We start from the raw sequence: 22,749 nt of genomic DNA on the forward strand, positions 1-22,749 counted from the left end.
ACCCTTATGAACATTCTTGTTTATATACCTTGATGCAGATGTATAAGAATTTTCTGGGGTATATACTGAGAAAGAGAATTATTGGATCATAGGGTACATACTCAACTGTCTTCCAAAGTGTTTCAGTGTATGAACGTCCCTGTATTTCCACATTCCCCAACACTGTTTGGTCAGAGTTTAAAATTTTTGCCCATCTAGTGAGTGTGGAGTGAGAAATCTCATGTGGTTTATTTATTTTTTATTTTTTTTTAATGTTTATTTTTGAGAGAGAGGGAGAGACAGAGAGTGAACAGGGGAGGAGCAGAGAGATAGGGAGGCAGAATCAGAAGCAGGCCCCAAGCTCTGAGCTGTCAGCACAGAGCCCTACGTGGGGCTCAAACCCACAGACTGCAAGATCATGACCTGAGCCGAAGTCGGACACTCAACCAACTGAGCCACCCAAGCACTCTGCATGTGGTTTTGATGTTCATTACCTCAATGATTAAAAGGATTAACCACCTTTTTCTTTAAATGTTTATTTATTTATTTTTGCGAGGGAGACAGAGAGAGGGAAGGGCATAGGAAAAGAGAGAATCCCAAGCAGGCTCTGCGCCATCAGCATGGAGCCTGATGCAGGGCTCGAACTCACAAACTGAGAGATCATGACCTGAGCCAAAATCAAGATTCAGACAATTAACTGACTGGGCCACCCATCTACCCCAGATAACCTTTTTCTATATTTTTTGGCCACATATATTTTCTTTTCTATAAAATACCTGTTGTAGTCTTTCTCGTTTTTCTATTGTGTCTGTCTTATTACTGATTTTAAAAAGTAGTTTTTTATATGCTGTAGATTCTAGCCACTGTTTAGTTATATTTATTGCAAACCTCCCCACTCTCACATGTTTTGCAAATGTCTTCTCCCTCTTCTCTAGCTTGTCTTTTCACTCTCTTATGATCCTTTTATTTTGTGTCTTGTTTAAGAAATCCTTCAGTAGTGCACAGTCTTGAAAATATTCTTTTACATTCTTTAATAAAAGCTTCACAGTTTTGCCTTTCGCATTTAAGTCTTTAATATACCTAGAACTGTTTCCTGTACATGGTATGGTGTGAGGATCCAATTTTGTTTTTCCACATAAATACCCATTTTTCCTAGCACCATTTATTAAAAAGTCTGTCCTTTCCCCACTGCTGAGCAGTGTGACTTCTGTCATATACTAAGGCCCAAATATGTCTTGGTCTGTTTCTGGGCAGTCTATTTCATTAAGTCTAATTAAATCTTCCAAATCTGTGTCCATAGTATATCTCCCCATTTACTTAGGACTTCTTTAATATTGGGCAATAGTTTTCCCTGTAGATGTCTTATACATCTGTTGTTATTTTTTTAACATTTAATTTTTTTAATGTTTATTTTTGAAAGAGAGACAGAGCATGATTGGGGGAAGGACAGAGAAGGAGACACAGAATCCTAAGCGGGCTCCAGGCTCCGAACTGTCAGCACAGAGCCTGACGTGTGGTTCAAACTCACAGACCACAAGATCATGACCTGAGTTGAAGGTGGTCGCCTAACCAACTGAAGCCACCTAGGCGCCCCATGTATCTGTTGTTCTATTTATAGGTAATTTATATTTTGACAGTATTAGAAGATATTTTTTTAAGTTTTTTATTTTAATTCAATTTAGTTAACATTAGTTCAAGTTGTACAATATAGCAATTTAACAATTCCATACATCACCCACTGCTTATGAAGAGTGCACTCCTTAATCCCCATCACCTATTTAACCCGACCCCCGACCCCCCTCCCTTCTGGTAACTGTTAATTTTGTTCTCTATAGTTATCTGTTGCCTGGTGTGTCTCTATCTTTTTTTCCCTTTGCTCATTTGTTTCTTAAATTCCACATATGAGTGAAATCATATGGTATTTGTCTTTCTCTGTTATTTGCTTAGCATAATACTCTAGCTCCAACCATGTCATTGCAAATGACAAGATTTCATTCTTTTTTACCGCTGAATAATATTCCATTATATATATACACCACTTCTTTATTCGTTCATCAATCAGTGGAAACTTGGGCTGCTTCCATAATTTGGTTATTTTAGATAATGCTCCTATAAACATAGGGGTGGAATTAGTGTTTTTGTATTCTTTGGGTAAGTACCCAGTAGTACAATTGCTGGATCTTAGGGTAGTTCTATTTTAACTTTTTGAGGGACCTCCATACTGTTTTCCAGAGTGGCTGCACCAGTTTGCATTCCCACCAACAGTGCAGGAGGGATCCTTTTTCTCCACATCCTCGCCAACACCTGTATTCTTATGTTGTTGGTTTTAGCCATTCTGACAAGTGTGTGGTGATATCTCATTGTAGTTTTGGTTTGCATTTCCCTGATGGTAAGTGATGTTGAACATAATTTCATATGTCTGTTGCCCATCGATATGTCTTCTTTGAAGAAATGTCTGTTTATGTCTTCTGCCCATTTTTTAATTGGATTGTTTTATGGATGTTGAGTTTTATAAGTTCTTACTATATTTTGGATATTAAGGTGCCTGGATGGCTCAGTCAGTTGAGCCTCCAACTCTTGATTTTGGCTCAGGTCATGATCCCAAGGTTGTAGGATCGGGCCCCGTGGTGGGCTCCACGCTGACAACATGGACCCTGCTTGGGATTCTCTCTCTCTCTCTCTGTCCCCTCCCCCAATTGCGATTTCTTTCTCTCTAAATAAATAAATAAGCTTTAAATATATATATATTTATATTATATATATTTATATTTATATAAAAAAATATATATTTATATTCTATATATTTATATTTATATAAAAAATATATATATTTATATTATATATGTGTGTGTGTATATATATATATATATATATATATGGATAGTAGCCCTTTATCGGATATGACATTTGCAAATATCTTCCCCCATTCCATAGGTTGCCTTTTAGTTGTATTGATTGTTTCCTTCACTGTGTAAAAGCGTTTTATTTTGATGAAGTCCCAATAGTCTATTTTTACTTTTGTTTCCCTTGCCTCCAGAGACATATCTAGAAAGAAGTTGCTATGGCCAATATCAAAGAGGTTACTGCCTGTTCTCTCTTCTAGGATTTTTATGGTTTCAAGTCTCACATTTAAGTCTTTTTTTAAAGTTTATTTATTTATTTTGAGAGAGAGAGAAGAATGAGAAGGGGGGAGGGGGGAGAGAGAGAGAGAGAGAGAGAGAGAAATAGAGGAGAGAATCCCAAGCAGGCTCCATGCTGTCAGTGCACAGCTCGATGCAGGGCTTAATATTACTCACCAACCATGAGATCATGACCTGAGCTGAAATTAAGAGTTGGACGCTAGGGGCACCTGGGTGGCTCAGTAGGTTGAGTGTCCAACTTCGGCTCAGGTCATGATCTCACAGTTTGTGAGTTTGAGCCCCACGTCTGGCTCTGTTCTGATAGCTCATAGCTCAGAGCCTGGAGCCTGCTTCGGATTCTGTGTCTCCCTCTTTCTCTCTGCCCTTCTCCTGCTCTCTCTCTCTCTCTCTCTTTCTCTGTCTCTCTCTCGAAAATAAACATTAAAATTAAAAAAAAAGAGTTGGATGCTTCACCAACTGAGCCATCCAGGTGCCCCTCACATTTAACCCATTCTGAATTTATTTTTGGGTATGGAGTAAGAAAGTGGTCCAGTTTCATTCTTTTGTGTGTAGCTGTCTAGTTTTCCCAACACCATTTGTTGAAGAGACTGTTCTTTTCCCGTTGGATATTCTTTCTTGTTTGTTGAAGATTGACCATGTAGTTGTGGGTTTAGAAGTGATATTATAAAATCTTTTTTATTGAAATATAATATAAAACCAGGAAATTACATGTAAGCAAATAGCTTGCTGAATTTTCACAAATTGAACAAACTCATGTAACTAGCGTAGGTAGAATATTTAAAATTTTTATATTCTAACCTTATTTTTGGTATGGAAATAAAACTTATTTTTAATATTGATTTTGTCTATCTAGGAACCTGATTCCCTCTCCTGGTCATCTATCTTTACCCACCTTGCTAAAACCACTATGTAAAAGATCATCAGTGATATCTTAATTACCAAAACAAATTGGTTCTTTCCAGTGTTCATCTTACCTGACCTCTTAGTGGCTTTGACATTTGAACACACCCTTCTTGAAACTTCTCTTGGTTTGTAAATCTTCATTCTCCTGGTCCTTTTTCTAACTCGAACTATTCTTTTTCATTCTCTTTTGCTTTTGCTTTTGCTTTTTCCCATTCTGTCATGCTAATTATTGCACCCAGCATGATCTCCTCGATTAGGAATGAGTACCCACTGCCTGCTGTTAGCTCTTCCTTAGTAATATTGTAGAGATGCACCCACTTCCTTCTGCCTCTGCAAAATCCCTGCCTTCACCCTACACACCTGGAGATGAGCCTCCTAGGAGGCTCCAAAGAGGCATTCCATGCTAAATACCATACCTACATTAACCTCCTTAAAATACCACTTTGTAAAAAAAAAAAAATACTACTTTGTACATGGTACTTTCCCTGATTAGAAACTAAGTGGCACATCACTGCTTCCAGGATGAACTCTAAACATCATAGCCAGGCCTTCCAGACCCCATGTACCCTGGTCCCAGCCTACCTGCTCAACTGTCTTTCACAGCTTCCCCTGCCCACACTCGCCACCCCAGCTACACAGCCTTCACAACATACCCGGCTAATTCTGGCTTCTGTGCACTTTCATCACAGCCATCTCCTCCTCTCTCCCAGAATGCTGTCGTGCTCTCCTCCCCCATCAAACTATCTACAACATAGCCATGTTTTCAAGGTCCAATTTAAGTCTTAGATTTTTCGATGTTGCCCTTGTAACCATTCCATCGTCTAATGTATTTTTTGTCTCCTTGAGATTCTCTAGTACCAGGGGACAACATTGTCAGTTTCTGGCCCCTATGTCTTTCCAGCTTTATCTCCCACCACCTGCCTACAAACGACAAGGTTCCAACCACAGCAGTCTACTCATCATTTCCAAACAGTAATTTCGTTTCAGATCTCTGTGCTGTTGTACTTGTATGTTCTCTGCTAGATTTTTTTTTCCCCTCTTCACTGCCTCGCAAATCTGGCTCCATCAAGCACCCATTTCCTCCTATGTTTTTAACCTCTCCCTTTCTACTGGCTTCCCCCCAACATAGAAGCATACTGATGTGTTTTACCCATTTTAAAACAAAACAAAATCCTTCATCCTCCTACTACGGTTCTCTTCCCTTTACCTTTCACTCTGCTTGCCAGCCCCCTCATCCTCATACCATTGAAACTGTCCCTGCTGAGGTCACCCAGTGACCTGAAAAACTGGATCCATTAGGCTGTTTTCAGTCCTCCTCCTACTTGGTGACTCCACAGTGCCTGACACCCTGCCCCCACCTTTTTTTTAAATATGAAATTTATTGTCAAATTGGTTTCCATACAAAACCCAGTGCTCATCCCAACAGGTGCCCTCCTCAATTCCCCTTTGTCTAGACAGTCTCCTTCCTTGCTTGGATGTGTGACACTGCCCTCTCCTTGGCTTCCTCTTTTCTGAGGACTCTCTCGGGCTCCTCTTCCACCCACCCATACCTGAACCAGCTCAGGTTCTGTCCTGGATTTTTTTTCTTTTTCTTCCCACTGTTCAAGCCCATCACCTTGCCACCTTCACACAACTGTAGGTGGTCTCACCCACTTAGGTGCTTATAACTCCTACCTACACGCTGCCCATCCCAGACCTCTACCTCCAGCCCATATCTTACATCTACATTTCAACCTCTAAATGTAGTTGCCTGTGGGGCAGCTCACGGATGTCCCACAGACACCTCCCATTCCACATATCTAAAACTGAACTCCTCATCCCTCCCTGCTTGTGTGAAAGCTGCCCTTCCATCACCTTCAGTATATAATACCAATATGCCCTTAGTCACCCATGCCAGAAACCAGGACATCAAGCCATGCTCTTCCTTCACTCTGGCTCCTTCTCCCAATCCCATCATTCACCAAGTTCTTCCAGTCTTACTTTCTCATCTCTCAAATCACTTTCTTTTCTCTAACCCTACAACCACTACCTTAGCTCAAGCCTTCATCATTTCTTAGCTTATAGCAAGCTTTCCAACTGGTTTCCCTATCTTTTTCAGGCACCCTTGCAAGCCTTCTACCAATCAGCAGCCAGGATGTTTTCCTAAACTGGATATCCCTGCTTAGAGCTCTCCTCATGGCTCCTTACTTTGTATTACACTGCTTGGCATGACCTTTGTGCTCTAGCCCTGCCTACCTGGCTTGCTTCCCCTGTCCTCACCCCTTCCTTGCAATCTGCTTAGCCGTTCTAAGTGTGCCAAGTTCTCTCTTGTCTGTGCTTCTTTGTACATCACGCTCCCTCTGCCGGAAATGCCTTCCTTCTGTCTTCACGTGGCTAATTTTGTTTGCCCTTCAATGCTCAACTCTGATTTCATCCCCTTGAAGAAACTTTCTTTGACCACCTTCAGTCCCCCCGCCATCTCGTGGTCACCTCTTTCCTACAGTAACACTAACCCAACTCTGTCATACGGTCGTCTCCTAAAATGACTGACTCCCCCAGTAGACAGCAAGCCAGGCAAAGGTGTCTTATTCATCTTTGAATCCTTAGGGCCTGGCATAGTGCCTGACACGTAGTTGGTCCTGACTGAGTGCCTGAGTTTCTTGCTCCCTTTTGATCTGACTGGCAATTCTTATTAATATTTCAATTCACAATTTAGATGTCACCCAAATGTGAAATCTCTAATATGAAGCATAGCATCAACTGGTGCTCCATAGTGTTTTTTCCTAACACTTTATTATGAGATTTTTCAAAGATACAGCAAAGTTAAAAGATTTTACAAGAACAGCCCTAAACCTAGCATCTGGATTCCGCCATTAACATTTTAGTCTATTTGCTTTATGACATATCTAGCCACTCATTAAGCCATATTCTTTTTCATTTTTTTAAATTTATTTTTATTTTTTAAATATAATTTATTGTCAAATTGGCTTCCATACAACACCCAGTGCTCATCCCAACAAGTGCCCTCCTCAATGCCCATCACCCACTTTGCCCTCTCCCCCGCCCCTCATCAACCCTCAGTTTGCTCTCAGTATTTAAGTCTTTTATGGTTTGCCTCCCTCCCTCTCTGTAACTTTTCCCCCCTTCCCCTCCTCCATGTTCTTCTGTTAAGTTTCTCAAGAGCCACATGAGTGAAAACATATGGTATCTATCTTTCTCTGACTGACTTAATTCACTTAGCATGACACTCTCCAGTTTCATCCACATTGCTGCAAATGGCCAGATTTCATTCTTTCTCATTGCCAAGTAGTATTCTTTTTCAAATGCATTTTAAAGTAAATCACACACATTAGTACACTTCCTCCTAAATACTTAAGCTTACGTGTTATTAACTGTAGTTTAATATTTGCTTATATTTTTTAATGTAAAATTTGAAAGAATGGAAAGCATAAGGAGCGACGTTGAGCATCTTTTCATGTGCCTGTTGGCCATCCGGATGTCTTCTTTAGAGAAGTGTCTATTCATGTTTTCTGCCCATTTCTTCACTGGATTATTTGTTTTTCGGGTGTGGAGTTTGGTGAGCTCTTTATAGATTTTGGATACTAGCCCTTTGTCCGATATGTCATTTGCAAATATCTTTTCCCATTCCGTTGGTTGCCTTTTAGTTTTGTTGGTTGTTTCCTTTGCTGTGCAGAAGCTTTTTATCTTCATAAGGTCCCAGTAATTCACTTTTGCTTTTAATTCCCTTGCCTTTGGGGATGTGTCGAGTAAGAGATTGCTACGGCTGAGGTCAGAGAGGTCTTTTCCTGCTTTCTCCTCTAAGGTTTTGATGGTTTCCTGTCTCATATTCAGGTCCTTATCCATTTTGAGTTTATTTTTGTGAATGGTGTGAGAAAGTGGTCTAGTTTCAACCTTCTGCATGTTGCTGTCCAGTTCTCCCAGCACCATTTGTTAAAGAGGCTGTCTTTTTTCAAAACCACACTCAGATATCACCTCACGCCAGTCAGAGTGGGCAAAATGAACAAATCAGGAGACTATAGATGCTGGAGAGGATGTGGAGAAACGGGAACCCTCTTGCACTGTTGGTGGGAATGCAAACTGGTGCAGCCACTCTGGAAAACAGTGTGGAGGTTCCTCAGAAAATTAAAAATAGACCTACCCTATGACCCAGCAATAGCACTGCTAAGAATTTACCCAAAGGATATAGGAGTACTGATGTATAGGGGCACTTGTACCCCAATGTTTATAGCAGCACTCTCAACAATAGCCAAATTATGGAAAGAGCCTAAATGTCCATCAACTGATGAATGGATAAAGAAATTGTGGTTTATATACACAATGGAGTACTACATGGCAATGAGAAAGAACGAAATATGGCCCTTTGTAGCAACGTGGATGGAACTGGAGGGTGTGATGCTAAGTGAAATAAGCCATACAGAGAAAGACAGATACCATATGTTTTCACTCTTATGTGGATCCTGAGAAACTTAACAGGAACCCATGGGGGAGGGGAAGGAAAAAAAAAGAGGTTAGAGTGGGAGAGAGCCAAAGCATAAGAGACTCTTAAAAACTGAGAACAAACTGAGGGTTGATGGGGGGTGGGAGGGAGGGGAGGGTGGGTGATGGGTATTGAGGAGGGCACCTTTTGGGATAAGCACTGGGTGTTGTATGGAAACCAATTTGACAATAAATTTCATATATTGAAAAAACATAAATTTTAAGTGTATACTGAGTTTTGACAAATCCATTTACCTAAAAGCCTATAACCTAACACCTTATCGTGATACAGATTACTTCCCTTCTCAGTCAGTTGTCGCCCTGCCACATCTCACTGCATTCTCCCTTTTCATTGTAATTATTTGTCAGTTTTCCCCACTAGACTTTGAGTTCCTTGGAGGTAAAGACCAGTTCTTATTTTCCCACTAACTGTGCCAAGCACTGTGCCTGGCACACATTTGGCGTTCAGTAACTGTTAGTTGGCCGGATGAATGCATATCTGCCTTATCCCCGGAATATGAGCACATGTTGTATTCATTCTCTTTCTTTCTCATTTCCCACATTTAAAAGGTTACTTGGTCATGTCATTTTTATGTCTCAGATACCTTTCTTTAAAAAATTTTTTTTAATGTTTATTCATTTTTGAGACAGAGAGAGCATGAGTAGGGGAGGGGCAGAGAGAGAGGGAGACACAGAATCTGATTCAGGCTCCAGACTCTCAGCTGTCAGCACAGAGCCTGACGCAGGGCTCAAACTCATGAACCGCAAGATCATGACCTGAGCTGAAGTCGGACGCTTAACCAACTGAGCCACCCAGGCTCCTTTTCTGGTGTTCCAGTCATTAGAGATCTCTCACCTGAACTATTAAAATAACTTCCTAAAAGGTTTCCTGTTTTTAATGTTTATTTACTTTTGAGAGAGAGAGCAAGAGACAGAGCATGAGGTGGGGAGGAGCAGAGAGAGAGGGAGACACAGAATCTGAAGCAGGCTCCAGGCTCTGAGATGTCAGCACGGAGCCTGACACAGGGCTCAAACCCACAGATTGCGAGGTCGTGACCTGAGCCAAAGTCAGATGCTCAGCCGACTGAGCCACCCAGGCACCCTCTAAATGGTTTCTTAAAACACCAGTTTTTTACTCCCAAATTGACCTCCCAACTGACGACCAAAGTAATATTTACCAAATCCAAATTCGATCACATATACCCCCTCTTTAAAACTTTTCATTTGTTTCCATCATCTACAGCAGATGTTTTTATCTGCCTTCCTTTTAAAGCAGAGGAACTCTTCTTTAAGTGAAATCTTACAACATATTATAACAGTTGAAATAAATTAAAGAACAGATTTTAAATTCATGTAAATTTATTTTATAAGTTCAAATGTATAACACTGTATAAGTCAATCTTCAAACAAGAAGAACATTATAGTTATTATGATCACAATTTCTTTCTTTATGTTAACGGGCATATCATAGAGTTTTCTGTAATAAAAAATGAAGTATAATGAAGGACTTATATGTAGAATATATAAGGACTTGTATCTAGAATATATCAGACTTCAGAAGAACTCTGGAAACTCAAAAGTAAAAAAAACAATCCAAGTACAAAGTAAGCAAAAACACAAACAGATGCTTCGCCAAAGAGGACATACAGATGGCAATAACTGCATGAAAAGGTGTTCAGCATCCTTAGTCATTAAGGAAATACAAATGAAAACCACAATGAGGTATTACTGCACACCTCTCATAATAGCTAAAAGAAAAAATAGTGACAATACCAAATGCTGCCAAGAATGTGGAAGAATTGAATCTCTCATACATTGCTGGTGGGAATGTAGAAAGGTACGCTCAGGGAAATAATATGTTCTTATCAAACAATATAGCAATTGCACTATTGGACATTTATCCCAAAGAAAGTGTATGTTCACACAAAAATTCGTACGTGAATGTTCATAGCTGCTCTATTTGTAATAACCAAAAACTGGAAATGATTCAAAATGTCCATCAGCAGGCAAATGGTTAAACAAAAATGTAGTTCATCCATGCTGTGTAATACTACTCAGTAGTAAAAAGGAATGATTACTGGGGTACCTGGGTGGCTCAGTCAGTTAAGCATCCGACTTCAGCTCAGGTCACGATCTTGTGGTTCATGAGTTCCAGCCCCGCGTTGGGCTCTGTGCTGACACCTCAGAGCCTAGAACCTGCTTTAGATTCTGGGTCTCCCCCTCTCTCTCTGCCCCTCCCCTGATTGTGCTCTGTCTCTGTCTCTCTCTCTCAAAAATTAATAAAAATTTTAAAAAAGTATTTAAAAAAAAAGGAATGACTATCGATGCAGACAACACCTTGGATGGATTATTGTTATGCTGAGTGGGGAAAAAAAAGGCCAGTCTCAAAAAGTTACATACTGTGTGATGCCATTTAAACATTCTTGAAATAGCAAAATTAAATAGGAGAACAGATTAATGGTTGACAAAGGCTAGGGATTGGGGAGTAAAGGAGTAGGTGTGCATATAAAGGGTAGCACGAGAAAGCTGTGTGGTGATGGGACAGTTCTGTATCTTGATTTTGGTGTTGGTTACTTGAAGTTATACACGTGATAAAATTGCATAGAACTACACACACACACACACACACACACACACACACACACACACACACAGAGTACATGTAAAAACTGCTGAAATCTGAATAAGCTCTGGGGATTGTGCCAATGTTAATTTTCAGGTTTTGATACTGTGCTATAGCTGTGCAATATGTTACCATTGGGGAGGCTAGGTGAATGATGTATCAGACCTTCCTGTATGTTTCTTTGCAACTTCCTGTGAATCTAAATAATTATTTTGAAAGAAAAACTTTTTTAAATGCACTATAATAAGCATTTTTTTCTCTTTCCCCAAATCCCTAGTCCACATTTCTAGATATTTTCTCTTTCTATACAAATAGAGGCGTATAATGTACTCTGTTCTAGTCTACCCTTTATTTTTTTTCACTGAAGGATATATGTTGGAGGTTGTTCCATGTGGAGCTCTACCACATTCTTTTTTATGTCTATATATTGTATAGATAGACCATTGTATTTATTATACCATTCCCTTACTGATGAACGTTTAGATTGGTTCTAGACTTTCACCATTACAAAGTAAGCTCTAGTGAACATTCTTCATTCTTAGTATATGACATGATGGGGATTCTAGATGACAGAACCTTATTTAAGGTTTTGCATCTAATTTTTCCTATAATTTATTCTGGTGACACATTACCAAGAATATCCTGATTCATCATATGTAGCTGTGAATTATAAACACTTTTTTTTTAATTTGAAAAGAGAGAGAGTACGCATGAGCAGAGGAGAGGGGCAGAGGGAGAGGGAGAGAGATCATCTTAAGGTGGCTCCACACTCAGTGCAGAGCTCTACATGGAGCTCGGTCCCACAACCCTGGGATCATGACCTGAGCCAAAATCAGGAGTGGGACACTCAACCAACTGAGCCACCCCAATGCCCCTAAACACTTTGTAACAGTCCAAATTACAACCTCAGGATTCTCCTCAATTATTTACCTGATCTGGGAGTTTCACATGATAGGACATTTAAATCCAAAGTTGTATCACTAGCAATATCTTTTCTAGTTTATGTTATGTAATAACTTTAAATGCTTTTAACAGGATACTTGCAAAGTTTACAAGAAGCACTGAAACTATCTTTTTTTAGTGCCATTGGCTAAGTGTTTTATATGCACTTTCTCATTTAATCATTTTTTCTAGCTTTTATTGAGATATTATTGACATATATGTAAGTTTAAGGTATACAGTGTGATTATTGGATACATGTATATATTGTGAAATGATTACCATAATAAGGTTAGTTAACACCTCTATCCCCTTACATAACTACCGTGTGTGTGTGTGTGTGTGTCTGGTGATAGCATTTAGGATTTACTCTCTTAACAACTATCAAGTATACAATACAGTAATGTTAATTATAGTCACCATGCTTTACATGAGATCCCCAGAACTTATTCATCTAATAGCTGGAAGTTTGTATTCTTTGACCAACACCTCCCCATTTCTCTCACTCCTCAGCCTCTGGCAGCCACCATTCCACTCTCTTTCTGTGAGTTCAGCTTGTTTAGATTCCACGTATAATTGAGAACATACAGTATTTGCCTTTCTCCATCAGACTTATTTCACTTAGGATAATGTTCTCAAGGTTCATCCATGTTGCAAAAGGCAGGATTTCCGTCTTTTTTGTGGCTGAATAATATTCCTTTGTATGTATATGTGTGTGTGTGTACACCAAATTCTGTGTATCCATTCATCTATTAGTGGGCATGTAGATTGTGAACATCCATTTGGTACTATACAACTGACGATGATGCAGTGATAAGTGCATGAATTTGAAGAATTGCCTCTGCCTGGTGTTTCGGTACAAACTTGTACTATAGTGGTATAATAACTTGCACGATTTTCCATGAGCGAGTATGTGACCAGGGAAAAGTCTATGCAAAGCCACAGCCTTAAAATACACATTTGTGAAACATTAAGACATGCACACATATTAGAGGTATTTTCAAAGACTGTAGAAAAATTAATTAACCTTGCTGCACAAAAAAATGTGCTGGTAGACTTCAGCATGTTAGGATTTGAAATACAGCACACTGGAGTGAGCTGTGTAAAGGCAGTTTTTAAAATAGTTAAAATGACTAAGTAGTGGTGATGATTACACAACAGTGTGAATGTACTTAGTGCTACTGAACTGTACACTTAAAAATGGTTAAAATGGTAAATTTTATGTTACATATATCTTGCCATAGTAAGCTCCAGGCTCTGAGCTGTCAGCACAGAGCCCAATGTGGGGCTTGAACCCACGAACTGTGAGATCATGACCTGAGCTGAAGTCGGACGCTTAACTGACTGAGCTACCCAGGCGCCCCTATCTTACCACAGTAAAAAATTTAAAAAAACAAAACCCAAATGACCGTTGCAGAAACTCTGAAGAATCTCTGTGGTTCCCTAAAGTATCCCTAAGGTTCTGAGGGACACAGTTTGAAAACCACTGCCCTACGTGAGAAATACAAATACCTGAGACCGACCTATCTGTCGTGCATTTATGATCTCTCCTGAGCTGCCCTCTAACCTGATTATTTGTCACTCTCCATCTTATAACTTGCATTGTATTCATACTGAATTACCCGTAGTTCTTCACAAATATGTGCCTTGGCATATGCTACTTCCTCTGCCTGGAATGCCCTTGCACTGTTCTTTCCTACTCTTCCCTCCTCCACTGGCACTGTTCTAGTCATCCTTCACAGTTCAGCTCAAATTTTTCATTCTTTTCTGAAGCCGTCTGCTACCTTCCCAGGTAAAGTTTACCACTCCCTCTTATGAGAATCCATTTCGACTATATGTATACTTTAATGTTATATTTGCAATTATTTTTGTTTGTGCATCCATCTCTCCCTGTAGATTATGAACTCCTTGAGAGTGGAGATTGTGACTTATTCATCTTTGTATCTCTAATACCTAGCACAGTGCCTGGAACATTGTGCCTGTTCACTAAGTGTTCGATGAAAAGGACTCAGATGTGTGGGGTGAGAAAAGAGACGAGTCCACGATGTCTCAGGTTTGCTGTTTGTTGAATGACTGGTTAGATGGCGAAAAAATGGGAAGGAACAGTGGTAGAAGTGAAATAGATTTACACTGAAAGATGAATTCTGTTTTGTCCAGTATTTTTATGCAATGCCTCATGGGCACAGCCCACTGGAGGTTATTCAGTAAGCAGCTAAAATACAGCTCTGGACAACAGGAAAGAGGTCTGGTTTGGAGATGCAGATTAGGGAGTCATTCTTATTGGTATTTATTGTAACTCTAGGCTGTATAAACCCAAGGAGAATATATATAGTAAGCAAAGAGGTTAACGCAGTTTCAAGAGAATATCAACATTTAATGGGTGGGTATTAGAAAAGCCATCCTATTAAGTAGCCTGGGAATGATGGAGAATGGGGAACACATTAGTTGCATGATTCTGGGGCAGAGACTTGAGAGTTCCAGAGTTCTTTATATGCTTTTTCTACCTATCCCCTCTTATCAGCCTCAAGTCTGTCCCCTTTCCAATGTATCTGGTGCCTCTGAATAAATCAGCTCATTTTCATAGAGCATAGAGATTAAGGCCATGGACTTTGGAGCCAGACTGCCTTTATTTGAGTCCTGACTCTGCCACTTATTAGCTGCATGACCTTAGGCAACTTCCCTAACCTCTTTGTGCCTCAACTCTCATATCTGTCAATACAACTATGATCATACTTCATAGGACTATTGTGAGGATTAAATGAGTTAATATGTATAAAGTACCTAGAATAGGTATACACTATATAAACTTAGCTGTTATTGTCACTGTCGTCATTATTGTCCCTCCGAAGGCTCTTTAGATTGAGGCTTCTTCCATCTTGCTAAGTCCGTTATTGCTTGTCTACGTGTACTCTAAAAATATGTTGAAACCTCCTCTATACTGATATTTCTCTCCTATGTTCTGTGATCTTGTGGGTGAGTACTTTTAAAATTCCTTTTAGTGGTGTTTTAAGGAGGGAGAGGAGAGAAATGCTGGTGGTCAAACTTCCTATAATGCTCTGTGTTCTTTTTGTATATGAATTTATTTGTTACGTTGATCTCTGTGAAGCCACATCGAATTTTTTATTGGAATAATTTGTGACTAGGTAATTACAGTTCTATGTTGTGAAAGCCTTCTATCCTTTTTCTCTTTTAGACGTCCTGTTCCCAGAAAGTTAGCTGTCTTTTTTCCTGAATTTTGTGGATCTGTTTTCTTAACATCTACCATACTGGTGTATGACGGTGCCCCTCAGTCCCCAGCAAACAGATTCCCATCATTTTACTTCTATAATCAGTTCTTCCATGTGTATCAGCTTGAAGGCCAAAGCAGCCATTTCCTTATTCACTCACAGTATCTTCTGAGTGAAGAAACTGTTATCAGAATAGATTAGGAATTTGTCAGGTGCTGTCTACTTTCAGCCTCATGTAATTTAGTAGAGATCCAAATAATCCAAGTTTGTCTACCCTATTAATAAAAACATGTAGGTAGCACTTTGTAGATCAAATTTGATTTTTATCATAGTCCCCTGAGGTAAGGTATGTATTACACCTATTTTATGAATAAAGGAGAGTTTCAGTGGCTTATCCAAGCTCACACATATTGGTAAGTGGCAGAGGCAGTCTGAGTGAAGATTCTGTCTCCTAATCAAATTCCCTTCTACTCTGTCCCCTCTCAGTACTTACTCCTATAAGTTTTGTGATCCATTGCAGTAACAGATCATTCCCTTTCTCTCTGACTAGGCAGACCATATCAGTACTATATTACTTCCATTTTTCACCCCATTTTACTTGGTTATCTGCCTTAGGCTTGCAGATATTTTCTTCATCTGTAGAGCAGAGTTTCTCAGCTGTGGCACTATTAACATTTCGGATCAGATCATTTGGGGGGGGGGGGCTGTCCAGTCTCTTGGTAGGATAGTGGCATCCTTGCCCTCTACCCACCAGATACCAGTAGCACTGCCTGCCACCCCACAAATTGTGACAACCAAAATGTCTCCAGGTATTGCCAGATGTCCCCTAAAAAGCAAAATTTGTTTATTGCCATAGTAAATAAACACCCAAAAATGTCAAGTAGTATTCTTGATCCTCTCCTTGCTTGATCTATTCTCAATCTTAGAATAACTTCTGGTTTTATAATTTTATCTGGACATTTTTTCTCCATAGCCATCATTGATCAGAAATTTAAACCTCTGCAAACATGTTCTTCCCAGTCTTTATGATGTACACTCCATCCATGTCATGAACTCATCATTTTAAATCTCTTAACAGAAAATCAGATCCTGTTTTGTGATGGGTTCTTTCTAGAGAGACATTCATTTCCCTTGCTTCTTTCTATTCCAAAGCCCCAATTCTCGTTTGAAAAAGAAAAAAAAAACAGCCTCTTTATACCCAAGTGAATGATTCTTGCTTAGATCAAAGTTGCCATAGATTCTTCTCAGGGTTCATCTAGATTTTTTTATTGTTGTTCTTGTACGACACTATAGATGGAAGTTTTGCTCAGCAGGTTTGAAAAACCTCAGCAGTCTATTCCTTAACATCCCAGATGGGATATGAGCCAATGAGATGGAACTGTGTTCTGTTTGGCTCAAAGGGGAAAGAAAAGAAAGGAATGAACTAATACAAGGATTAGTACAGGTATTGGTGAGCAGCTTTGATAAATCTCAGCAGACTCTCCTTCACATCCTGGGTAGGATAAATGGCCCTGAAAAATGGTATGCCTTTAAGCTGGCAATAAAAGGAAAAGACAGGAATGGTTGCTTGAAGGGATTGGTTTTGTTTTAGATTTGGGAGATTTGAGCATGTATAGAGACTGAAAAGAAGGAATTAGTAAAGGGAAAATAAATTAAAGATCTAAGAGAGAGAGAGAAGATCAAAGGTTTCAAGGTTCCAGAGAAAATGGGGGGGACTAGAGACACCAGCACACTAAAGGGGAAATAAAGGTGGTTATTTTCTCCTCTGAAACAAGGAGAAGGATGAAGGAATCAGTAACAGCAAAGAAAAGACTGTGAGGTGAGGAGAGGGAAAACCTTCCCTTGTGGATAACTTTGTATTTGTTGAAATCATCCACTAATAGAGTGAAGGTAGATTTACAGTCTTGAAAATGATGAGTGTTTAGAATAGCTGCTGTGGTGAAGTAGGAATGAGGAAGAAAAGATTGCCGCTTGATGAAGTGTTCAGCAAAAGTCAGAGACCAGTGTTTTATAATGAATGGATCTAGTCCATTTAGTTATGCGACTTTCTCCAGCATTGCAGCCTACAGTAACTTACACACACACACACACACACACACACACACACACACACACACACACCACAGTTAGTTTAATGTGTGACTGGGAATTGACATCATGAGAAGGCAGAAGGTCATGGGTCTAGTGAGTGCTTGAGAAAGCCTAACTGAAATGATCGATCATAGTGTCTAGAATACATAGTTTAAGGCCCAGGGGAGGATGATCTACTGGGAGTATTAGAAAGTGTCAGTAAATTGGTGGCTATAATAAGGGTGAAGAGCAGGACCCATGAAAGAAATGAAAAGCTAGTAGAATGCAGTCAGAGAGGAGTTTTGGAGCTCAGGATCTTGTAGATATATAGTTATTTCTGGTTGTATGGGAGTCCACAGTATGGCTGAGTAAATAAAAAGGTAGAGTAGCATTAAACAAAAATGATACCATTTATTTATCATTTAACTTTGTATAATTATCTTTTTTTATTTTTGAGAGAGAGAAAGCGTGAGTGGGATAAAGGCAGAGAGATGGGGACAGCATCTGAAGTAGGCTCTGTGCTGACAGCAGAGAGCCCAAGGCAGGCCTCGAACCCCCGAACCATGAGATCATGACCTGAGTCGAAGTCGGACACTCACCTGACTGAGCCACCCAGGCACCCCACTTTGTATATCATTTAATTCTCCATCACAACCCAATGAGGTAGATAGATGTGCCTCATTTTAGAGCAGAACCCAAAATCATATAGGTAGTCAGTGATAGAGCCAGGATTAGAACCTAAGTCTATCTGACACCAAAGCCTGTGCACTTAACCACTATACTATGTAGCCTTTTCACAGTAAACATAATCATGGGAAGGTCAGAGGCTTTAGAAGGACCTCAGAAATTATTACAGGGTTTAAAAAGCAAACTTTGGAATTCAAGAAGTGGAAAAGAATCTTTACCCTTTTTAAAGCAACAAGAGAAAATGTATTCCTCTGTGGTGTGAAAGAAAAAGCATAGGACTTAACCGAAATCCTAAGATGGAATGTCAGGCCTACCACTCACCAGCTGTTTGACCTTAGACAAGTCATAGAAACTCTGATCTAGTTTCCTTATCTGTAAAGTGAGAATGATAGTAAATATAATTTAGTGACATGATAAAAAATAGCTGTTCATCTAATTTCTCAGCACTAATTTGAGAATTAAAAGTGGTAATGGATATAAAAAGTAAATATACAAATTGTTGTTGTCATGGTGATAGTTATCTGTCTTTCTACTTTGTTTCCAAGGGAAAGGGCAAGAAGTCTCAACAAATTCAGTTGTGCATATCCAACATTTAGACCTTTGTTTTCAGAAAAGTGAAGAAGATCAAGAAGTCTCCTTAAGAGTGATGATTTAATATTTCTGTGGGGTTTTTATTTTATGTAGGTGTATGTTCAATGCTTTACCAAGCAATTTAAATTGTGTTTCCTGCTACTAGGCATTAATATTAACCGAGGCCTCCTGTGCTTGGGAAATGTGATCAGTGCTCTTGGAGATGACAAAAAGGGTGGCTTTGTGCCATACAGAGATTCCAAGTTGACTCGACTGCTTCAAGGTAAGCCCAGAGTGCCTCTAAAAATAAGAGAGTAACTCAGAGTAATAGTGTTGAGAAGGTAAAGACGGGATCGGTGAACAGATTTTTGGACTATCCTATACAGAGCTATCTAAGTGATAAATCGGAAAGAGACCAATTAGTAGGCAGGCTTGTAAGATAATGGAAAGGTGTCTTCATAGATGGGTTTGAAAGCCAAGAAATCTACAGAATGCCAAATGAACTTTATACTTTGTAACCGAAAATGAACTTGATTACTGTTTATTAGTACTTGATAAGCAGAATTCCCTGAATAATTAAAACCTACCTAGAGAGGGCATCCTAAGAATGTTTAATTCCACTAGTGGCTCCTAACTTACTTGTGCTAGGCCTGAGTTGTTTTAACCCAACTAACTGCCAAAATCACAGTCTTACGAATGGGGACACATGGAATAGGATTCTAAACTATATCATTTATGCAACAAAAAATCTTAGTATTTTTACTAACAGGAAATTTGCAGATTATTAAAAATTTTTTTCTTAGAGCTCTGAGTTTGAAGGCACCCACCTCAATGGACAGCTTTCCTTGCATCCTGCTTGTTTGATTTTATTTCCTCCTATTGTTATTTTTCAGATTCTCTAGGAGGTAATAGCCATACACTTATGATAGCCTGTGTGAGTCCTGCTGACTCCAATCTAGAAGAAACATTAAATACCCTTCGCTATGCTGACAGAGCAAGAAAAATCAAGAATAAACCTGTTGTTAATATCGATCCCCAGACGGCTGAACTTAATCATCTGAAGCAACAGGTAAAAGGGCTTAAAATTTGATGGGAAACATTTAAGTGTATGAGTGGAATGATAGAGCTTCTGTTTCTCAGCTTCTCCTCTACCAGAAGTTTAGAGATGTTAGCTAAGCATTCTGTTGGTTTGGGAAAATTCTAAAGTAATTCCTGTTAACATGTTTATTGTCATCTTTAAGATCTGGGGGTGGCATTGGAGATTTCACTGATAAAAAAGTGAGCAGTGGGAGACAAGGCAAGAGAGGTAGGCAAGAGTCAGATCCCGAAAGTTCTTACATGACTGCTTAGAGAATTTGAAATTCAACCAGAAAGCTATGGGAAGCTATTGAAAGTAAGTGGGCTACATGGTGATATGTGTGCTTCAGGGATATCACTCTAGCAAGTATACAGAAATAGATTAGAAGTAGGTATAACTTGAAGTAGGAAAACAAATTACAGTAGTACCCCCCTTATCCATGATTTCACTTCCCACAGTTTCAGTTTACTCATGGTCACTCATGGACTGGAAGCAGGTGATTCTCCTTCTCACGTATTGTCAGAAGGTTAATAGTAGCTTAACACTACATCACAGTGCCTATGTCATTCACCTCACTTAGACACTCATCACGTAGACATTTTATCATCTCATATCATCACAAGGAAAAGGGTAAGGACAGTACAATAAGATATTTTGAGGGGGGGGAGCACAGTCACGTAACTTTTATTATAGTATATGATTATAATTGGTCTATTTTAATTTTAGTTACTGTCAGTCTCTTACTTGCATGATTTATAAATGAAACTTTATCATAGGTATGTATGTATAGGAAAAAGCATAGTATATATAGAGTTCAGTACTATCTGCAGGTTCAGGCATCCACCAGGGGTCTTGGAACATATCCCCCACAGATCTACTGTAGGCTATTATAATAACCCAGGTGAGAACTATGGCCTAAACTAAAGATAGTAGCCATAGAAATAAAGAGAAGGGTACAAATTAGAAAGAAAATAACCCAAGGAGGTAGGATGTCTAGAGCTTGCTTGGTAACAAATTTGATGTGGAAGGGTCAGTAAGTAGGGAGAATCAAGGTTGTTCTCAAGTTTCTTGCTTGGACAACTGATTAAAATGGTAGTACCAATCATTGAGTCAGGGAATACAGGAGAAAACACAAGGTAAAGTGAGAAAAATTTTTTAAAAATTAATAAAATTAACTATTTGTAATCACAGTGAAAAACATGGGTGAATCTCATAAAAATAATGTTGTATGAAAGAACCCAGACACACAGTGGAAATGATGGAATTCAGTTTGGGGCATTTTGAATTCGAAGAACTTGGGGGACATGTAAGTAGAGTTTTTCAAACGTAGCTGGCCTTTGGGTTTAATGTAGAGAGGTCTGAACTGAAGATACAGATTTAAGAGCCATTAGCATTTAGATGGAATCTGAAATTATTATAGAATGGATGAGACCAAATGGCACATTCAAGGTACTCACTAAATATTTGCTGAATGAGTAAATGGCCACAAAGAGAAGAAAGCCAAAGACAGAACACTGGGGGAACAGCAGTTTTTAAGGAATGGGGAAAAGAGGGAAGACAAAAAAGAGAGACTAAGCAAAAAAGAGAGACTAAGACGGAGCCAACAAGTAGGAAGAAAAACAGTCGTATCATGGAAGACAAGGGAAGAAAGTTTCAAGGACCATCAAAAGTACAAAGTTATTTTTTTTAAAGTACAAATTTATAAAGAAGTGTAGAGCAAAATAAATACTGAAAAGTGTCCATTGGTTTTTTTAATCAACAAAGAGATTATTGGTGACTTCAGTAAGAAGAGGTTCAGATTGTTGTGGGATCGACAGTGAATGCTAGATAAGGAAGTGGAGGAAGTTGGTAGGCTCTTCTTTCAAGAAGGCAAAATGAAAGAAGGCAATAGCTAGGTAGTCAAGGGTCAAAGGATATAGGTCTGTTTGTTTTTAAAAATATGGAAGAAGCAGGGCACCTGGGTGGCTCAGGCGGTTAAGCATCTGACTTTGGCTCAGGTCATGGTCTTGCAGTTCGTGGGTTCAAGCCCCGTGTCAGGCTCTGTGCTGACAGCTCAGAGCCTGGAGCCTGCTTTGGATTCTGTGTCTCCCTCTCTCTCTTCCCCTCCGCTATTCATTCATTCTCTCTCTCTCAAAAATAAACATTAAAAAAAATTTTTTTAAACATGAAAGAGGCTCAGGACGCACCTGGGTGGCTCAGTCAGTTGAGCATCTGACTCTTGTTCTCCGCTCAGGTCATGATCTCATGGTTTGTGGGATCGAGCCCTGCATTAGGCTTTGTGCTGAACTTGGAGCCTGCTTGGGATATATTCTCTCTCTCTCTCTCTCTCTCTCTCTCTCTCTCTTTCTCAAAATAAATAAAATAAACATTTTTTAAAAAATGGAAGAGACTTGAGCAAGTGAAAGAACCAGTTGGGAGAGACTGAAACTGAGAATAGGGACTAGTTGCTAAAAGGCCATCTCTAAGTAGTTGAGATCCTGAGCACAAATAAAGAGGGATTTGCTTTTGACCATGGAGGGGATACCTACCACCAAGACTAGAAGAAACAAAGTCAGAATAGGAAGAATACAGTGATAATAATTTAGAGGGAAAAGAAGGAAAATTGAGGGATTTTCAGCCTGATGACCTTTAACTTCTCAGTGTAGTTGGAAGCAAGGTCATCTTCTAAGAGCAAGCAACCAGATAATAGGGTAGAGGGACTGAAGAGATCACAGAGGCTTGAAATCATGGAAATGGAAGAGGTAGCTGACTAGGAGCATGCATTTGTGGTGGTATCAGTATAACTGGTTGTGTAACAGCTCAGTAGCTCTGGTAGAGGAGATGAGAAGGTGAGTAGTTGGATCAACCCAGGCTTGCAGGGGTCAAGTTTTCTTACCTTCCAGGGTACTCTTTATACTGGGAATCTAGTATTTCCCAACTGTGTAGTGTTCACTCCATCTCTGGCCTTCCTCCTTGGTGATAATAGCTACTATTCAGTTAGTCTGAATCTTCCCTTCCCTTCTCTTCCCCTATCTCCTTTCCTCCCAGGGGTCACTGTACAAAATACAAGTAATTTAC

At 39.4% G+C, this 22,749-nt stretch overlaps 1 protein-coding gene across 2 annotated transcripts in view; it reads left to right on the plus strand.

Moving 5' to 3' along the window:
- The window catches only part of KIF4A (kinesin family member 4A), a 134,888-nt gene that overhangs the window by 26,741 nt on the left and 85,398 nt on the right, over positions 1–22,749 (plus strand). For both annotated transcript variants that reach the window (XM_040467790.1, XM_040467789.1), the window contains 2 exons: positions 18,781–18,897; positions 19,508–19,683. In XM_040467790.1, the coding sequence (XP_040323724.1) occupies positions 18,781–18,897; positions 19,508–19,683 (293 nt within the window). The remainder of the gene's footprint in view (positions 1–18,780; positions 18,898–19,507; positions 19,684–22,749) is intronic.

This window comes from Herpailurus yagouaroundi, unplaced genomic scaffold (genome assembly GCF_014898765.1).
Source record: "Herpailurus yagouaroundi ecotype Mexico unplaced genomic scaffold, PumYag 67569, whole genome shotgun sequence".
NCBI classification, from domain to species: Eukaryota; Metazoa; Chordata; class Mammalia; order Carnivora; family Felidae; genus Herpailurus; species Herpailurus yagouaroundi.